Raw genomic sequence first — 17,420 nt, 5'->3', positions numbered from 1 at the left:
CCATTCTATTCAGCACCATTGAAAAGTCAATGACCAAAAAAAACCATGACCCCTAAGTGACTTGAACACTTGACTTCAAGATTTGGAATCTCACACTCTACCAACTGAGTTAAGGGGCCTTGTTCAATCTAGAAGAAAATAAAATATATTTATTGTAAAATAAATGTTAGCATATGCTTAAATGTATAAATTACTTGATATATGGTATTGCACAGGATATACTCGAGTACTTTACAATGCATGTATTCTTGGTAATCTGGAATGAAATACATTTATATAAGTTGTCTTTTGTTCAGCACTTTCACCACTGAAGCTTTTGTCTTGGCTATTAAACATTTACTTCCCTCTTTCAAAGACCTAAATTCACAGTAAGAAGGATTCTAAATTAACTGGTAGTTCTTGGTTTACCACTGTTCTATAAGGTACAGAGGAAATACATAGGAAACAACCAATACTGGAGACAACCATATAAAAAATAGGTATTCGCTTTATGTTGACTTTTATCCACTTCATACATATTTCGTTAAATTTTATATATTCTTTCTATAAAGACCTATAATGCTTTAAAATAATATTTTATAAAAAATGTACAGCTCTATCGATGATCTTGTCGTTCTCCGACAAAACCAGCTGCTTCGAGCTGCTGCCTAAAGGCCTTTCTGCCACGCCCAACCAACAAAAGTACAGACCGACATTCGCCGTTTTTTGCAACAAGGTTCCTACAAATAGACGCATTTTACTAAAGCAGCACTCGATTTTTGCATCTATTCATAAGAAAGTGAGCATGGTGGTTGATAAAGCGAAAGGCGCTGTTTCTCATTATATACCGAGAAGTTTTGACCAGCGTTGCTATAGCAACATATGTAAATAAAGAACCTAGTCCAAACTCTTTGGTAAATAAATGGAGATTTTATGGATTTAACTGCTTTGTATGCAAGTTCCAGTCCTACATATGCTGTAGTTTCACCTTGTAATTGTTGGATTGCGTCCCTTTCTCGATCTGGCCATGTTCTGATACGAAGCACAGAAACCCTCGATTTGCAGCATGTCTTTCTTTTAAATCCAGAGTTTGTGCAGAAAGCCGTATATTTGCTTTGGAAGACCAAGCCAGATACTCCTACATCGACACAAATATGCGTGGCTTCTTTGGAAAAAGCATTTATTTTAGATTTTCACCAAGAGTCTTTTTATGCTACGATCGACTGTAACCAAGATTCCGTTAAAAACATCGAATGCAGTCCTTTGGGTCAACTATTGTTTTTCTCTGAACTTCACAATAAAGTTACGATTTGGACTTTGGAATTAAAAAAAGGATTTGTACTTTCTCATCCAAAGGCTGACATTGACCAAGGTATATGACTTATATGTAGATATCTATATAATTCATCCTTCTAACCTTTTCTTCTAGCTGTTGCTTTTCACCCACATTCCAACATTTGTTCAATGCTTATTCGAAAGTTTGGATCTGACTACCTCAACTTTTATCAAACGTCGCCAGATGGAAAATGGAACTTAGAGCGAAATTACAAACTACCAACAATAGATGCCACTTGTGTCTCATGGTCACCAAACGGTCAATGGCTTGTCGTTCAAGATGTTACTTTAAATCCCGTTATTCATATATTTTCATACCCTGGAATTTTCCTATATAGTCACAAGATGGAAGAAGATTTGCAATTGGGTTTCTCAAAAATTCAATGGAGTCCCGATTCTTCTCTGCTAGCTTTATGTAGCTTACAAAACTCTACCATTCATGTGTTGGATACCCAAACATTTAACCTTACTTTTCAATTACAGCATAACCTTGAGCAGCCCTTTGCGACGAATTGCTGGCAAGAAGTCTTTTCTTCAGATTACAAGCTGACTTACCAGCGCGCTCCATGGCCGACTGCAATGAAACCTTCAAATAGGCATGAACGTTGTGAAGTTTTTTTCAATAATGATAATTCCTTTGCAGCCTCTTACACACTCCAACAAAAGAATCTTGTGTGGATTTGGAATCTAGGGTCTCAATGCTTGGATACCATACTCGTACAGCAGCGACCCATTCAGCTTCTCTCTTGGCATCCTACCTATCCACATTGTCTAATGATTCAGACGAAATCTGCAAAACCTAAAACCGGCCAGGAAAATCAGTCCATTCTCAACTCTTCAATTTATTTTTGGTCTTACGAGTGGAATGAACCTCGAGTAATTTCAATCCCTAAATCAGACTTCAGAGTGTGCAGAGCTCAGTGGCTTCAGGCTGCTCATCATCTTCACTCGTCCACGGTGTTAATATCTGGAGAAGATGCTTATATAATTGCATATTTATTGGAAAGCGAAGAGGATATGTCTTCTCAATTTATGCTCTCTCAAGGATCTCTTAATGAGGAACTAGAAACAACGCAAACAATTCACATACCTGCCAATTGAATCTTATCATTCTTTTTGAGAAGCGAATTGCTAGTTTATATGATCTTGACATACTACTGCATAGTCTTCTACATTTCTTTAAGTCTCCCGTTATCCCCAAAACTATTATTTGATTTATTTATTTTCAACTTCATATACTTACTTCCCTTGTGTTCCAATACCGCGATATCTTTTCCCGGATGTGTACTCTTCGGACCTTTGATGTTCTACTTATGATCACCACCTTGAAAGCTTACTTCCAGAACCAAACGAAACCTTTTAAAAACCGTTTCTTCCTAGATAATGATTTTGTAAACTAATACTCCCTCATTAGTGTAACCTAGCGCACTACTGTATTCTCCAGACTTAGACGTTCGACTATATTATATCCATTCAGCATTCTTCATAATTTTCTTCTACAGGAACGTGTATGTAATAGTAAACTTTTTGCTGAAATAGACAATTTTGGGCTGGAATAGGGTACATATGATGAAACGCAGCGGTAGTGTTTCAACGGAAAATGACAAAGTTTCGCGTAGAAAGGTGAATTCAGACTTTCAAAAGCGATTTCAAGGCTGTAGTCATCTTTCTTCATATGAACTTATGGAAAAATTAGGTGAAGGAACCTTTGGGTATGCTTACTATTATATTCTGATATGTGTTTGCAGCTTTATTAACGACTACCTAGTGAGGTTTATAAATCTAAATTCAGGGCTACTGGAAAACTATACGCTTTGAAAAAAATATTATTGCATACGGAACGAGAAGGGGTAAGATACAATGGCTACATGAAGACTTTCATAGTCAATTGTTTTCCACAGCATATTTGTGTGGTCTACCGGGAAATACTAACTGAGTATGTAGTTTCCAATAACTGCAATTAGAGAAATCAGGATCTTAAAATCACTTTCTCATGAGAATGTGATTGCCTTAACGGATATGACAGTCGTACGAGCAGATAAAAAGCATCGAAAACGAGGTTCTATTTACATGGTTACACCTTACATGGATCATGACTTGTCAGGTTTGCTGAAGAATCCTAGCGTTAAATTTACAGAAGCTCAAATCAAGTGTTACATGAAGCAATTGCTTGCTGGTACGAAATATCTTCATGACAGCTTAATTCTTCACCGTGATCTGAAAGCAGCCAATTTGCTTATTGATAATCACGGATTCTTAAAAATAGCAGATTTCGGTCTGGCTCGTGTTATAGACGAAGAATCGTATGCCAATAAGTATTCAGGGATTCCTTTCCCCAATCGTCGAGAGTATACAGGTTGCGTTGTAACACGATGGTATCGGTCTCCTGAACTATTATTGAATGAACGTCGTTATACGACAGCAATTGATATGTGGAGTGTTGGTTGCATTATGGCTGAAATGTACAAAGGGAAACCAATTATGCAAGGATCCAGTGATTTGGATCAATTAGATAAAATTTTTCGACTTTGTGGATCCCCCACTCAAGCCTCTATGCCAAATTGGGAAAAATTACCAGGATGTGAAGGCGTCCGGTCATTTCCAGCACATCCTAGAACTTTGGAAACTGCCTTTTTTAGCTACGGGAAGGCGATGACTTCTTTATGCGGCTCTATCTTACGATTAAATCCGGAGGAACGGTTATCTGCTGCCATGGCACTGGACCATGAATATTTCACTACTGAGCCCTTGCCTGCAAATCCCTCACAGTTGCAACACTATACTTCGTCACACGAATATGACAAAAGAAAACAAAGGGATGTTCAAATTGCTAACCAGAATGATAATCCTTACAACAAAAAGCGTTCCTTCCGTTTTGTTACTCGAGGTTCGAGTGATCCTTGGTACGGAATGCGCAGACCGAATCCGCATTACCGCGGTGGAAACCGTCGTGAAAATGAAGCAGGTGGGCAACAATATCATCAGTATTCACGAAGAAACCAAAACCAAAATTTGTCTAATAGGTCAGAATCGTATCAACGTCCTCGTGATTATCTTCCTCCTTCTGGCTCTGAACATGACAGGCATTATCGTCCCGAACCAAGAAATCGACCACAACGATCCGGCTATATTAATTCTCGAACTTCTGTAGAGCCTCCTACGAAAAGGTCTAACATAAACCAGCAGCCAGTCTGGCAACGTCAGCGAAGTAGTTCTAAACCCAATGACTCCCAACCCTCTGTCGAAAACCGCGATGGCGCAGACAGATCTTCTTCGAACTTGCATAACACATCTGGTTCTGCTGAGAATACGAAAAGAGATCCGGCTCCCCCTTCCCCTGGCTAAGTACTTAGAATGCCTGAGTGACCGAATTAAAGTAAGTCAATGTATATACCAAAGAATTGATATCTTTCTCTTACTTTTAATGATTACCATAGAATGGTTGCATATATTTCTATAAGGCCATTCTTTTTGGTTTACCTTATTTGCGTGCTAAAGAGTTCAGAGCTTGCATTTGATACATATCGCTACTCTGTTATTAAAAGTAGATCACATCTTTTATTCTATTTAATTGTTTAATTTATCTTGACTATGTCTTTAAGCAACTTTCATTTTTGATTCCATAATACCCTGGTCCCTTCCTTATGCGAATTTAAGAATACCGATTGTTTTGTTTTTTTAATTTTCACTCAATTTCAGTTCTTATTGTTTATTTTCTTATGAACCCCTCTGTAATTCGTGCATTGGCGATATTGTTATATCGTAAATTGATTGTTTATATTCAAGGGTAAACCAGCCTTGTGCATATACTATCCTTTACCAACATCGGGTAGTCTATTAACCCATAGAAGAACAGGTGAAACGATCTCTTATAAATAAATAAATAATTAAAAAAATCATACTAATGAATGACAAACGGAAGCCGTTAGGTATTCATGATGCTAATAATGATACGGTAAACCCATTGCTAGAAGCAACGTCAAATTTTGACAAAACTGAAACTTCTATCCCTTTGCTAGAGCACGAGTTTTGTGAGAAATATGAATCTGAAGTAGAAGAAAACAAGGAAAATCTGAACAGCGAAAGCATTCGTCAATTGCTTTTCGGAGACGAAATCGCAGGGTTTGTTGACACTGGAGAGAAACCTCCATGCTCTTATGCTACATTAATCGGTTTAGCTATTCTTCAAGCCCCAGAGAGACAATTGACTTTGAATGGTATTTACACCTGGATTAGAAATACCTTTCGCTATTACTTAAACCACGACGGGGGCTGGCAAAATAGCATCCGGCATAATTTATCACTAAACAAAGCCTTTGTGAAAGTTGGGAAAAGCAAAGGAAAGGTATCAAAAGGTCATTATTGGACAATTGATCCTGATTACGTTCAAGGGTTTGTCAATATTAAATTAAACCGCGGAAGCTCTTCAGATTCAAGCTCTAAAAAGCGGACCTCCTCGAGGAGCAATGATTTTAAACCATCTTTAAAACGGGACACTCCCATTCCACGTAAAAGAACTCGGATCAATGCTTTCAAATCAGGTAATTCCTCAATTGCAGCTTCTAAACCTCCACTTGTTAAAAGTAATACGGAGCCAACATTACCCTTAAACTATGACAATAGTTTAAAACCCACAAACAAATCACCGCTTTCCTTAGCATCTGCTTCAAACACTATCAAAACTTCTGAACCCCCCTTCACTGATTTAAAACAGCAAGAGCAGTCCAATTCATCTGATCAACCATTTTATGAAAATAATGACCCTCCATTTTCCCAACTTTCCTCCTACCAGGATTATTCCCTTAGTAGCTTGGCTGATGACGAACAACCCTATTTCCGCCATGCGTTTTCCTCAAACGACATTTCCTATTCCACAAATACCGAAGATGTTTTACAAGCTGATTTTCCTGTTTCCCAGCAACATAACTTAGTATCTTCATACGTTGCTTCTCCGAATTCTCATTCCCCGCAATATTTGTCAAAAAGAATAGCCACCCTAACCCGTCCTTCTCGGTTTTACGACTACCCTGGATGTCCTTCTTTCCATCGAACTGATACGTCCTATTCTGCCCCTGATGCTGTTCATTCATCCAGTTACAATTCAAATAATGCAGCTGAAAGCCCCTGTACCAAAATAGCTCCGAATAGCCCAGCGACTTCATTAAAGAAGCATCGAGAGCACGTTAAATCGTTACTTTGTCCGATGGATTTGGCGCCGTCTCTTGATGCTTCTGATCCATGGAACACTTCCAGCCAGCTGTTTTCAGAATCCTTGTTCGACCATCATTCTTTTCAGTCTTCACTTGACGATTTGGTATCAGCAGCTTGCTTTCAAAATAGTCCAGAGACAGTTATTGAATCTAGTAATGCCAATGACTCTGGCTCAGTTGCTCCCACTTCTCTATATTCCTCTCAAATACTGAAACAAGGAAATGAGTCATTTGACCAAACATCAGAAGACTCGGCTACTGAACAATTAGCCCATGAGAGCGAAAGAAGGGAGACTGCCTCTTACTTTAATGGTGATTTTGCAAGTTTTTCTGAGACAAATCAAACTGCGAAAAAGGTTGAAGAATGCTCTGGTAGCAATCTTGAACAATTAGATGAAGCAGATAAACAGCTGCTACGTCTGGGCTCGGAAATTAATGACTTATGATGAATTACTTTCTTTAATATTTGATGATTATACTTTTTCGAAAGCTGTAAGTTGTGGGCCTTGTACATATCTAATGTTGACCCAAAGTTGATTGATGCCGAGACCGTTTATGATTTATCATGAAAGCTGCCCACTTTAATGATAGAACGCCAACATAATCCTTTTATTAATAATCTCATGACTTTGATGCTCCTCCCTATTTATATCCTTATGCATTTTAGGCGACATGGAACGCCTCCCCTAGAAGTATACTTATAGTTTAATGAACTCTTTGGTGAGAAGGATATGTCGATGCTGGTGATCTTAATTCTCTAACGTCTATAGAAGTTTATATGGTCTTAGGGAAAACCTATCATCTGATTTTCTGACTTCTCTACCCATATAGTTTTGACCAGCGCACGTGCCGTAATTATCCGTCACGGCACTACCTACATCGTCATATGTTCTCAGGAATACTAATATATTTATTTATTTATTCATTCTTTCATTCATTCTTTTTGGCATACCTTGGTACTGTAATTACTTGATAGACTTCCTCTTAGCTGCAGAAACAACCAGAGTAGTCTTCCTTGTATTCCATTTTAACATACTCACAATATTCACAATATAAAAAAAATAAAACTGTTTATATCATTCATTTACAATATTCTAAATAAGAATTGTAGCAATCAAGCCATCAATAGGGATAGACATCGAAATCGATCTTGATGGAAAAACCAAGGTGAAGAACTTTTAACTTCTATGGACGGAAGCAACAAGGAATCAAATCACGGACAAGACATTTCATCTGCTGTTTCACGAACAAAAATGTAGAATCTCCGGTTTTTGTCTATACAATCAAACAAAAAAAGGGAAAAAAGCAGAGTACCAGTTAAACGAAAGCAAGGAGCAGAGAGAAAAGCACATTTCCATGATTAGAAACTCCTGATCAGTTAAAGATAATCATCGATCATTTTAAGGTCATTTGAAATAAGGAACACGATATGAAAAGATTGAGTAGTTAGACAAATATATATATATCAGAAAGAATCGATGTTATTCAAAAGTACGTAATCGTTACAAAAATGAAAGAACTTAGAAGCACTTGCGGTAAACGATGCCAGGACCGCTCTCATCGTATTCTTGCTTGGAGATCCACATTTGTTGGAAGGTAGAAAGAGAGGCAAGAATGGAACCACCAATCCAGACAGAGTACTTACGCTCAGGAGGAGCAACAATCTTAACCTTCATGGAGCTAGGAGCAAGGGCTTGAATCTCCTTCTGCATACGATCGGCGATACCAGGATACATAGTAGTACCACCAGACATAACAACGTTACCATACAAATCTTTACGAATATCGACATCACACTTCATGATAGAATTGTAAGTAGCCTCATGAACACCTGCGTTTTCAAGACCTAAAACAGATGGCTGGAACATAGCTTCAGGGGCACGGAAACGCTCGTTACCAATAGTGATAACTTGTCCATCAGGGAGTTCATAAGACTTCTCGAGAGAAGAAGATTGAGCAGCAGTTTGAAGTTCTTGTTCGAAGTCCAAGGCAACGTAGCAGAGCTTCTCCTTGATGTCACGAACAATTTCACGTTCAGCGGTGGTAGAGAAAGTATAACCACGCTCCATAAGGATCTTCATAAGATAATCAGTTAAGTCACGACCAGCGAGGTCAAGACGCATAATGGCATGAGGAAGAGCGTAACCTTCATAAATAGGAACGGTGTGAGTGACACCATCACCGGAGTCCAAAACGATACCGGTGGTACGACCAGAAGCATACAAGGACAAAACGGCTTGAATAGAAACGTAAAAGGCGGGAGCATTGAAAGTTTCGAAAATGATTTGAGTCATCTTTTCACGATTAGACTTGGGGTTCAAGGGAGCTTCAGTCAACAAGCAGGGGTGCTCTTCGGGAGCAACACGCAATTCGTTGTAAAAAGTGTGGTGCCAGATTTTTTCCATATCATCCCAGTTGTTGACGATACCGTGCTCAATAGGGTACTTCAAAGTCAAAATACCACGCTTGCTTTGAGCTTCATCGCCAACATAGGAGTCCTTTTGACCCATACCCACCATGATACCGTGGTGACGAGGTCTACCGACGATAGAGGGGAAGACAGCTCTGGGGGCATCATCACCGGCGAAACCAGCTTTGCACATACCAGAGCCGTTATCAATAACTAATGCTGCGATTTCTTCTTCCATGGTTTTGGTTTTTGAGTTTTTTGTATTGCTTACAAAAAGTAGTTGGTAAACGGTAAGTTAAGACGAAGGCAGTGGTGACCTGTATGAATCCGGATTACATACAGATAGCGAAAAATTATATACTCGAAAAAATAGATATATGTTTTTTAAAAAACAAATATATATACCTACTGTATAAGTATGTATGAGTTCTTTATAGTCCTTTGTTTTTCGATTGATAGCCATGAAAGCATTTGTTCCGTCCTTTCTCTGGCATCATCCTTCGACCGTTGACAATTCCATTATGTAATTGCTTTACAACTCCGTATCGCAGATAGCGAACCATATTCCCACACTTAATCAAATTTTTACGTTTCGTTCGCGTGCATTGGTAAATAATAATCATGCTTCTAGATTGTTGCGATTTTAACTGAGAAACATTTTTAACATTGACTTTTTGCCAATTTCATGTTTCAATTTACTCAAGTTTTGAAAAAGAAAATATTCCAGTTACTAGGAAACTTATTTCTACACGATACAAAAGGGCTCTGTTCCCACAGTTCAACTAAGTTAAAATATCATTAAATATCATCAAGAAACTCATTAAATATATATGTAAAGTTTCTTCTCTAATTTTTATTTTTTTTTACTATTTTTTGATCTATCATAAAGATCAATGAAACAAAAAAAAGAGCTTACGTTCATCATCAAAAAAAAAACAATTATACCCAAACACTCGTATCAATGAACAGGTGAGATTAGAGGGCAAGCTGACTCTTCCGGTAGTAGTAAAAAAGACCACCAATCGCGATTAACTGACAGAGCAATGCCAAATAAAAGCATGGGGAAGAACAAGGGCCAGGACCTTCGGACGGATTCCAAGATCCCATATTAGGAAATACTTTATCACTCACAGGTATGGTAGGCTTTGCTACCATGATAGTTAAACAACTAATTACCTGAGCAAGCATTAAAGTGAATGCTACGTGATCACGTGCTAATGTCTGTAACAACATCACACCGATACCAATTCCTTGAATGCCGTCCCAAAGTGCTAGATATAGCCAAATTAATTTAGTGAGAATCGGAGCAATTGAACCGGCCCATGGTAAGTTCAAACCCAGTCCGGAAGAAGACCAAAACTCCAAGCACCATCTTGGGCACAATAAACCTAATCCAAAAATTACAGGAAACCAGACATTATTCAACGACAAAAATTTTATCCCGAGAAGGACCAGTACCCAAATAACAATAAAAAATATTAATAACAAAATAACAATGCTCCAAAAGGGTGTATGGCTCGTGTTCCAGAAAAACCGCCAAGCCTGTCCATAAGGCACTGCTAACCAATAGTTGCTCAAGATCTGAGCAATAAAAAACCAAAGTACAATAGAACGTTTCGTAAGAGAGCGATAAAATGCGGGAATGATAGAAGGACTCTGCCTATAATACGTAGGAAGGCCAACAAACGTTACGTATGCTAAACCGAAACAGACCAACGATGCGACCAATCCACCTGCAAATATTCCCGGTCCTACCTTTTGGCCAGTATCTTTCTTTGAAATTAAGTCCCCCCATGCCCATAGAATAGCTGACCAAATTTGCTGTACGCCGTGTACCAAACAAGCTCTGAGGACCCAGTGATGCGTAGCAATTCCACCTTCGGCTCCGAAATTCCAAGCGAAATACAAAGAACCGGTTGAGCTCGAAATTGCGTATATGTAAGCAGCAATATGCTGAATTATGGAACAAGCATTAGTTTTCTGAAAGAAGTGCGTTATCGATACCAAGAAAAAGGAGAGACCAAAGAAAAAAAAGGGTAAACTAAGTATATATCTTCCTTGTACGAATCTAGATAAAAACCACCAGAACAAAGAGAAGGCTGAAAAAATAGAAAGCAAAATGTACATAGAGTTTGTCGACTGTGCAGACTCTCCAGACAACAAAGTCAATTGATAAGATGATGCACCAAGAACTTGTCCAATAGCAAGCACAATAGTGTATAAAGGCCAGCTACCGATATTATGAAGCATTATCTTTTGTATGGCGGTATTTTCAACCGTCTCCATTTCTAATGGTTTGACAGTTTCCGTAATTGTACATGCTTTGTCTTTATCCTTTTCAGTAAAGAAGTTTAATTTCACATCAATCTCTTGTTTCCTAAGTCCAGAAAAGTACTTCCGTTCATGCTTTCGAATGAAATGATCAATTGACAAAGACTTCATAGTATTGTTACTGGTTAAATTATCAAGTTTGGATAAAAACAGTCTTCGGGTAGCGCCATCTTCATCGGTAAACGTAACGGATCCATTAAAAACAACGGGTCTTGATTCCACAATAGCGTTATATTTATCGGCATTCAAGTTTTGAAAATCTACGGATGAATCACCGATTGGAAGAACATGGTCTCTTATAGTGTCCTCTTCTGCGGTAGCAGATGTTTCTTGAATATCAAAATCTTCCCGCTCATTAGCATAATTGTGAGTTTGTAAATCACGAGCGAAATTGTCATAGCTTCTATTATTCTGCTCATTGACCGACACCACTGAAGAATAAGGGCTAAGTGATTGAGAGCTATTAAGCATGTTATCAATAGAGTAGAGTTCCACCTCTTCAGTTTCATCTTTTACCTTTGGCGAGGATTCTGACAGGTACGAATCATTATACACATCATTTGCTCCATCATGCATTGGGGGGTCTTCGCTAAACACAGGCTCAGCAGATCCTCTATGACGGAGAAAAGCAGGACGAGACACCTTGGACATAATACTATTACCAGCAGATTTCAGGTATTGATATGTTCTGTAAACAAAACTGGCCTTCCTGATTTCTTCGACCTCATGCACGTATATACAGGCTTTTAATAAATCATCGGTCTTCTCTTTCCAAACACAAACTGGAAAGCGTTGACGTAAAGCCTCAACTCTAAGTCTGGCTCTCAGTTCCGGTGGGCTTTGGAAAGCTTTTGATATAGCATTTTCAAATTGAACAAGCAAATGTCCTGTATTTGGAGAAGCCATTTGGAACCACCAACCTGGCATATAACCTAAGCCTCCTGTTCGTGATCCAATGCAAAGAACTCCCTTTCTTCCAAATTCGACTGCTACTAAACCAAAAGGTTCATCTCTAGAAGGAATAAGAGCAAAATCAGCACCAGCAAAAAGAAATGGGGGGACAGCAGTGAAAACTGGTCTGCAGAAAACTCTGTTCGGATAGCAACTTGCAACATATTGAAGTTTTTCAGCAGCAAACTGACCATGCAAATCTATCACAGGACCAATCGTAATAATTTGAACATTGTATTCGGCTAGAAGTTTTGGAGCCAAGTCAGCAATTAAATCAATGCCTTTCTGTTGCGACCAACGTCCTACAAAGACCAACAACTGAGCAGACGGATCCACGTCCAAACCGGCCCATTCTTGTGTTTGTTTTTTGAACAGTTTTCGTTTGGCCTCCAAAACGAAGTCGACATCACTGTGTTCATCAGAAAAATTATTGAGCATTTTCAAGTCACTTGGATCAGGGTTAGGTAATCCACTTATGTGAACCAAACTCCAAAAAATGGGATATCTTTTCAATGATTGCTTGCTATATTTATTAGATACAGCTACTACGCCGTAACCGCCTTGATGTTTTCTAACGTAAGAGATTATGGAATGCAGCAAATTAAAAACATGTCCAAACTGAACATAGTCAGCGCAGATCTCTCTAGAAACATTAAAAATTGAGCAAACGCAGTCTATTTCTTCTGAAGTTCGAAGTGGCCATAGACCTTGGAATTCAGCATTATGGAGAGAAACTGCTACTGGAATAACATCCGGCAATAAATAAAGGGGAGCTAAAGCACCATGATAGTCGTTTACATGATAAATGTCTAAAGGATAACGACGCCATACTTCGGCTATGCATTGATTCCAAGTAGAATAAAACATTGCCGAATTTAAATCATCCATCTTCAAAGGATAAGGCTCCTTCGTTGACTGCATGTAAAAAACTTCAGATTGCACAAATATATAGGTGATGTTCTTCATCTTATAAGAATAGCAATTAACAATGAAATCGACATCATGAATCTTAACTTTAATTTTAGGCTCAGTACTTAATTTATCAAACGGATACTCAAGCCCACTGATTATTGGAATTACCCATACCATGTCTTGGATCTCTAAATGTTGAGACATCAATTGGGCCATAACGCCTAAGCCACCTATTTTGACACGAAGACTCAATTCAGGGATGTCGTATTCCAGTGTTGCTACCAATACATTACGTTTCTTCGAAGATGATGGCAGTTGCTTCATTAGTTCTGAATTGTTTTCAATAGGTAAAGTAATACCAAAAGGAAACAATTTAGAGCACGCGTTTTTACATCTTTGTTTAAAGCCTTTCCAACCTTTACTTTGACTTCCGTTGAAGATAGTAACACGTGAAAAAGCTCCACTATACAGAAGTACAGAAAAAGAAGCCGCCGCAGGAGGAAGACATATTAACAATACCACACAAACAATTTGTACCGACCATGAGCCTTTAGGGACATAATGTAATTGTCGAGTAAAATCATTAAGATACATTTTGTATGATAGAAATGGCTTTGGAGGAGGTTCAAGGAATCGAATAAAATTCGAAATTCTGCTAGTACCTGGAGGAACTCTATCAATAATTGTATCATTATCCATGTCACCATAAATCCATCCTTCATCTGCGTTGTTGTCTGGATTCATTCCCCAAACGTTAAGTACAATCTGTGCCGGCCATGTGGAAATTAACTCATAAGTCCAAGTTCTATTATCAGGATTATACCGCATTTTACTAGGAATCGATCCATCATAACCGAATCTATTAAAAGCACCCTGTACAAATAGATGAGGAAATTGCCTAGGAAGACCTAAAGAATCACTGTGCTGAATATGCGCCGTAGACATAGCTAAGCTAGACCAATACTGAACAATCAAATGCTCCCCATCCCATCCTTGAACATGACTTCCATTCCAATGTTGTTTACTAAGCTTTTCGGAAGCTGACTTAATTGAGTTCCAAGGAGAGTAAGTGCTTCCAAAGTTCAGCGAGTAACGATATTTATCAGCTCCAATACCAGTGTGATTGATATACAAATCTCCGTTGTCAGCCACATGTAACAATTTTGTGCTGAATGTAGCATTGCTTGCGTAAACCATTGGATTTTCTTCATTTCCGACCCGCAGTAAAAGTCGGGTGTGTTCAGATGGCATAGACAGATTAGAAACACTCTTAACATCTTTTAGTACTAGTTCATGAATTCCATGGGGGACTGATTCCAGAGTTGCATTAAAATACCATCGTGTCACAGGTGCGTTGGTAAAAATTTGAGTGGCAGGTTTCTCAAGAAGATCGCAGGAGATACTCGACTCTAATATTTTCGGTTGCGAGTAATTTCCGAGTGTATGAGTATTAATAGTAATTTTCTTGGCTAAAGATTGACAATCAATTTCCTCTGAAAAACCAAAGCTGATGTTTACCGACGTCAATTCAGACGAAGAATATATACGGTGGTCATGCCCAGGCAAGAAATCGGTCAAGTACAAGGATGGTTTAATCCAATCTTCCTTTTTAACGAAGATTTTTGATCCGTAGGCATCTATTTCGAGGCGAGGAATGCAGCCAATGTTTCCAAACTCGGGTGAATCTATTGTAGAAGCTGAAAGAGTTATTTCCTCATATGGATACAGCAGATTTTTGATGGTGGTACCATTCTTAAACGGTCCTAATGGGGCATAATAAGGAGGAAACTTATACTCCGCCTTTTGTGAGCAATTGAATTCAAAAGTCTTAGAGGTGTTTCGATTTGAAAAGAGAAGCCACATATAGTCATTTTGTTTTCCAAAATCCTGATAAGGAAGTAATGGTCCACGTGAGAAAGACCACAAACCCCACATAGTTGGAGTGGATTCGGCAAACATCTCATTACCAGGAAATACACCATCCTCTGTCCATCTTCCTAATGCTACGAGATCCCAACCGTCACGAACTTGAGGATAATGACTCCTAATTTCGTTCATCCTTCTAATATAATTTCTGGTATGGGAGCTTGGATCCAAATGATCGAAACTATTCCAGTCATCATGACAAGCTTTGCTAGCCGGTGAAAAATCTAATTCCATATATTGCGTATTGCCAATCTGGTAACAACCATGCTTTTGCCAACCAAGTGAAGATGTTATAGGTTGTCTTCCAAAAACATAATTAGCAGCCTGGTTGTCGAGTAACTTTAAATTTTGCTCTTCACCATAATAAACTAATGGAATTCCAGGCATTAATAAATGAGTTATAAAAAATCCCAACAATTGTTTATATTGACCATCTGAAGTGGAAGGCCATCTGAAAATATCTTGATTGGTAACACCGTAGAGATGCCTTGGATCAAGCTTTCCGGTATTGGCATTAATTAGATCGTCTTGAATAAGCATTTGTTTCCACATATATGCAAAATCATGGCGGTTAAGATCATAGGTTGCGAATAGCTTACCTTGAAGACCAAGTAGTAAAGTTATAGCACGATAAATCGAATAATGAAAAGAGACGGAATCTAAGGCTGCATCACCCTCTTTTCTTAAGAAAAATTCTGTCTCATTGTAGCCAATCTTTAGAGCCTGCACATCATCCTTAGGACGCTGATCAGCTTGTCGACCACGACCTATGTAAATAGAACCAAAGTCTGCGCCACTCGTAACTTCACCAGGAATGAAGAAGTTGTCTTTTCCTACTGCACGAGCACATGCGCGAATAGAAGAACTCCAACTACCCAAAAAATCGGCAGTAATCTGCGTTGCTTTATCAATACGAATTCCATCAATATCAAGCATTTTAACCGCAAGACATCCTAGGTGTTTCAGCTTTTTAGAGACGATAGGATCCCAGTCTCTCAGACGATCTTGCACTGAAGCGAAGTTTGACAATTGACGCCACCATGGAGGATGATTACCAAAAGCTTCAACATCACCATAATGATCAAAATCACCTTGAATACAAGTAAGCTGGTCAATGGAATCCGTATCTGCAGTGTCATTGATAGGTAGACCAGTTATGTCCCAAAACGTAGGCCCCGAACAAGGGTACTCAGTTCCATTTGATAACTGGAAATCTGAGTAAAAGTGGTGAGTATTCTTATACTTCATGGTATATCCATGCGTACTAAAAGGGGCGGAAGCATTAGCAAAAGAATCGGTAGCATTGCTAAAAAAACTCAGTTCTGACAAAGTGGAAACGGTTAAATCTAAAATAACGTAAAATCCTCGTTCGTGAAGTTTCATGATTGAATCATGCCATTCTTGAAGAGTCCCTGTATGTTTGTCTAAAAGAGTGAAATCAAGCGGAGAGTAGCCATCGGGAGTCCACGGTAAGTTTTCGAACGGTGTACCTGCGATATAAATAGCTTTGATACCCATTCCTTCCAAATAATCTAAAGAACGAGGTGTGGTAAGCCCTGCAATGTCACCACCAGCACGAAAAGTCACTTCATAGGGATCATGCTCGAATACCGTTCCCTCAATAACATCATTTTCAGGCAACCCATTCGTCCACTTGTCTAAGATTACAGTGTAAAAAGGAAGAGCTCGCCAGTTTGAAGGAGAAGGGAAATATTCATGATCGGTCCATTCAGCATAGAAATCCAGGATAGTTGTTGCTGAACGGTTTCGATTTAAGTTCCATTTTTCATTCTCATCCGTTAAGACTGCAGCATAAACTAATCTTGAAATAAGGAAAAGGATAACATAAATGGAATTTGTAGTGCCTTTAAAAAGCATGATACAAAAGAAAGAAACTTCGTTTGAAGTAAACTATCAAAACGGACGAAAAGAAAGAAAAAAGGAAAGAGTGTGGAGCGATGTATAAGCTATATTCGAAACCCTTATACTTAAAAGAAAGACGACCAAAACTATGCTTGAGTTATATGAATGGTTTTGGAAAGGATTGCTGGATTCAGCCAGATAAAGGAATCAGGAACAGCTCATGAGACTGTTCCTAGTATGAAGAAAAGTAAGAATTGAGTCATCATCAATGATACTCTTTTGATGTCAGCTTTCGTTGCGGGGCTTCTACTTGAATGAGGAACACATTTGCTGTATAGCAGTCCTCAAATGAAGTCTTCAGCAAACTTGAAGTCAAATCACTGCTAAAACGTGTCATCAAAGTGTAAGCTTAGACTAGACCGCAAAAGTAATAAATAACCCCTGTTCAAATTCAATTGCATAACTGAACACCAATAGAAAACATAAAGGTAGTAATTGGACTC

At 38.6% G+C, this 17,420-nt stretch overlaps 6 protein-coding genes and 1 non-coding gene across 7 annotated transcripts; 4 read left to right on the top strand and 3 right to left on the bottom strand.

Moving 5' to 3' along the window:
• Positions 1-46: 46 nt before the first annotated feature.
• Positions 47-119, bottom strand: SPOG_16399. The gene has a single exon. It is a non-coding gene; the product is annotated as a tRNA-Trp (tRNA).
• Positions 120-772: 653 nt separating this feature from the next.
• Positions 773-1,359, top strand: SPOG_04422 (WD repeat-containing protein; the record flags this gene model as incomplete). Its single annotated transcript, XM_013170499.1, has 1 exon — positions 773-1,359. Exon 1 carries the CDS (start codon positions 913-915, stop codon positions 1,357-1,359), a length of 447 nt encoding a protein of 148 aa, XP_013025953.1. The 5' UTR covers positions 773-912.
• Positions 1,360-1,443: 84 nt separating this feature from the next.
• SPOG_04423 (WDR8 family WD repeat protein) lies at positions 1,444-2,415 on the top strand (the record flags this gene model as incomplete). The annotated part of the gene is made up of 1 exon (XM_013170500.1): positions 1,444-2,415. The coding sequence occupies one exon, from the start codon at positions 1,444-1,446 to the stop codon at positions 2,413-2,415; it is 972 nt and encodes a 323-aa protein (XP_013025954.1).
• A 411-nt stretch (positions 2,416-2,826) lies between these two features.
• On the top strand, positions 2,827-5,092 carry SPOG_04424 (CMGC/CDK/CDK9 protein kinase Cdk9). The gene is made up of 3 exons (XM_013170501.1): positions 2,827-3,026; positions 3,083-3,164; positions 3,259-5,092. Exons 1-3 carry the CDS (start codon positions 2,881-2,883, stop codon positions 4,657-4,659), a joined length of 1,629 nt encoding a protein of 542 aa, XP_013025955.1. The 5' UTR covers positions 2,827-2,880; the 3' UTR covers positions 4,660-5,092.
• Positions 5,070-7,468, top strand: SPOG_04425 (meiotic forkhead transcription factor Mei4). Its single transcript, XM_013170502.1, has one exon. It carries the CDS (start codon positions 5,219-5,221, stop codon positions 6,968-6,970), a length of 1,752 nt encoding a protein of 583 aa, XP_013025956.1. The 5' UTR covers positions 5,070-5,218; the 3' UTR covers positions 6,971-7,468.
• Positions 7,469-7,475: 7 nt separating this feature from the next.
• On the bottom strand, positions 7,476-9,285 carry SPOG_04426 (actin Act1). The gene has a single exon (XM_013170503.1). It carries the CDS (start codon positions 9,170-9,172, stop codon positions 8,045-8,047), a length of 1,128 nt encoding a protein of 375 aa, XP_013025957.1. The 5' UTR covers positions 9,173-9,285; the 3' UTR covers positions 7,476-8,044.
• Positions 9,286-9,702: 417 nt separating this feature from the next.
• On the bottom strand, positions 9,703-17,086 carry SPOG_04427 (alpha-1,3-glucan synthase Mok12). Its single transcript, XM_013170504.1, has one exon. The coding sequence runs from the start codon at positions 16,930-16,932 to the stop codon at positions 9,910-9,912; it is 7,023 nt and encodes a 2,340-aa protein (XP_013025958.1). The 5' UTR covers positions 16,933-17,086; the 3' UTR covers positions 9,703-9,909.
• Between the last annotated feature and the right edge of the window lie 334 nt (positions 17,087-17,420).

The sequence above is a fragment of the Schizosaccharomyces cryophilus genome (genome assembly GCF_000004155.1).
Source record: "Schizosaccharomyces cryophilus OY26 unplaced genomic scaffold supercont4.9, whole genome shotgun sequence".
Taxonomy (NCBI): Eukaryota; Fungi; Ascomycota; class Schizosaccharomycetes; order Schizosaccharomycetales; family Schizosaccharomycetaceae; genus Schizosaccharomyces; species Schizosaccharomyces cryophilus.
This window is presented reverse-complemented; position numbering and strand designations above follow the sequence as displayed.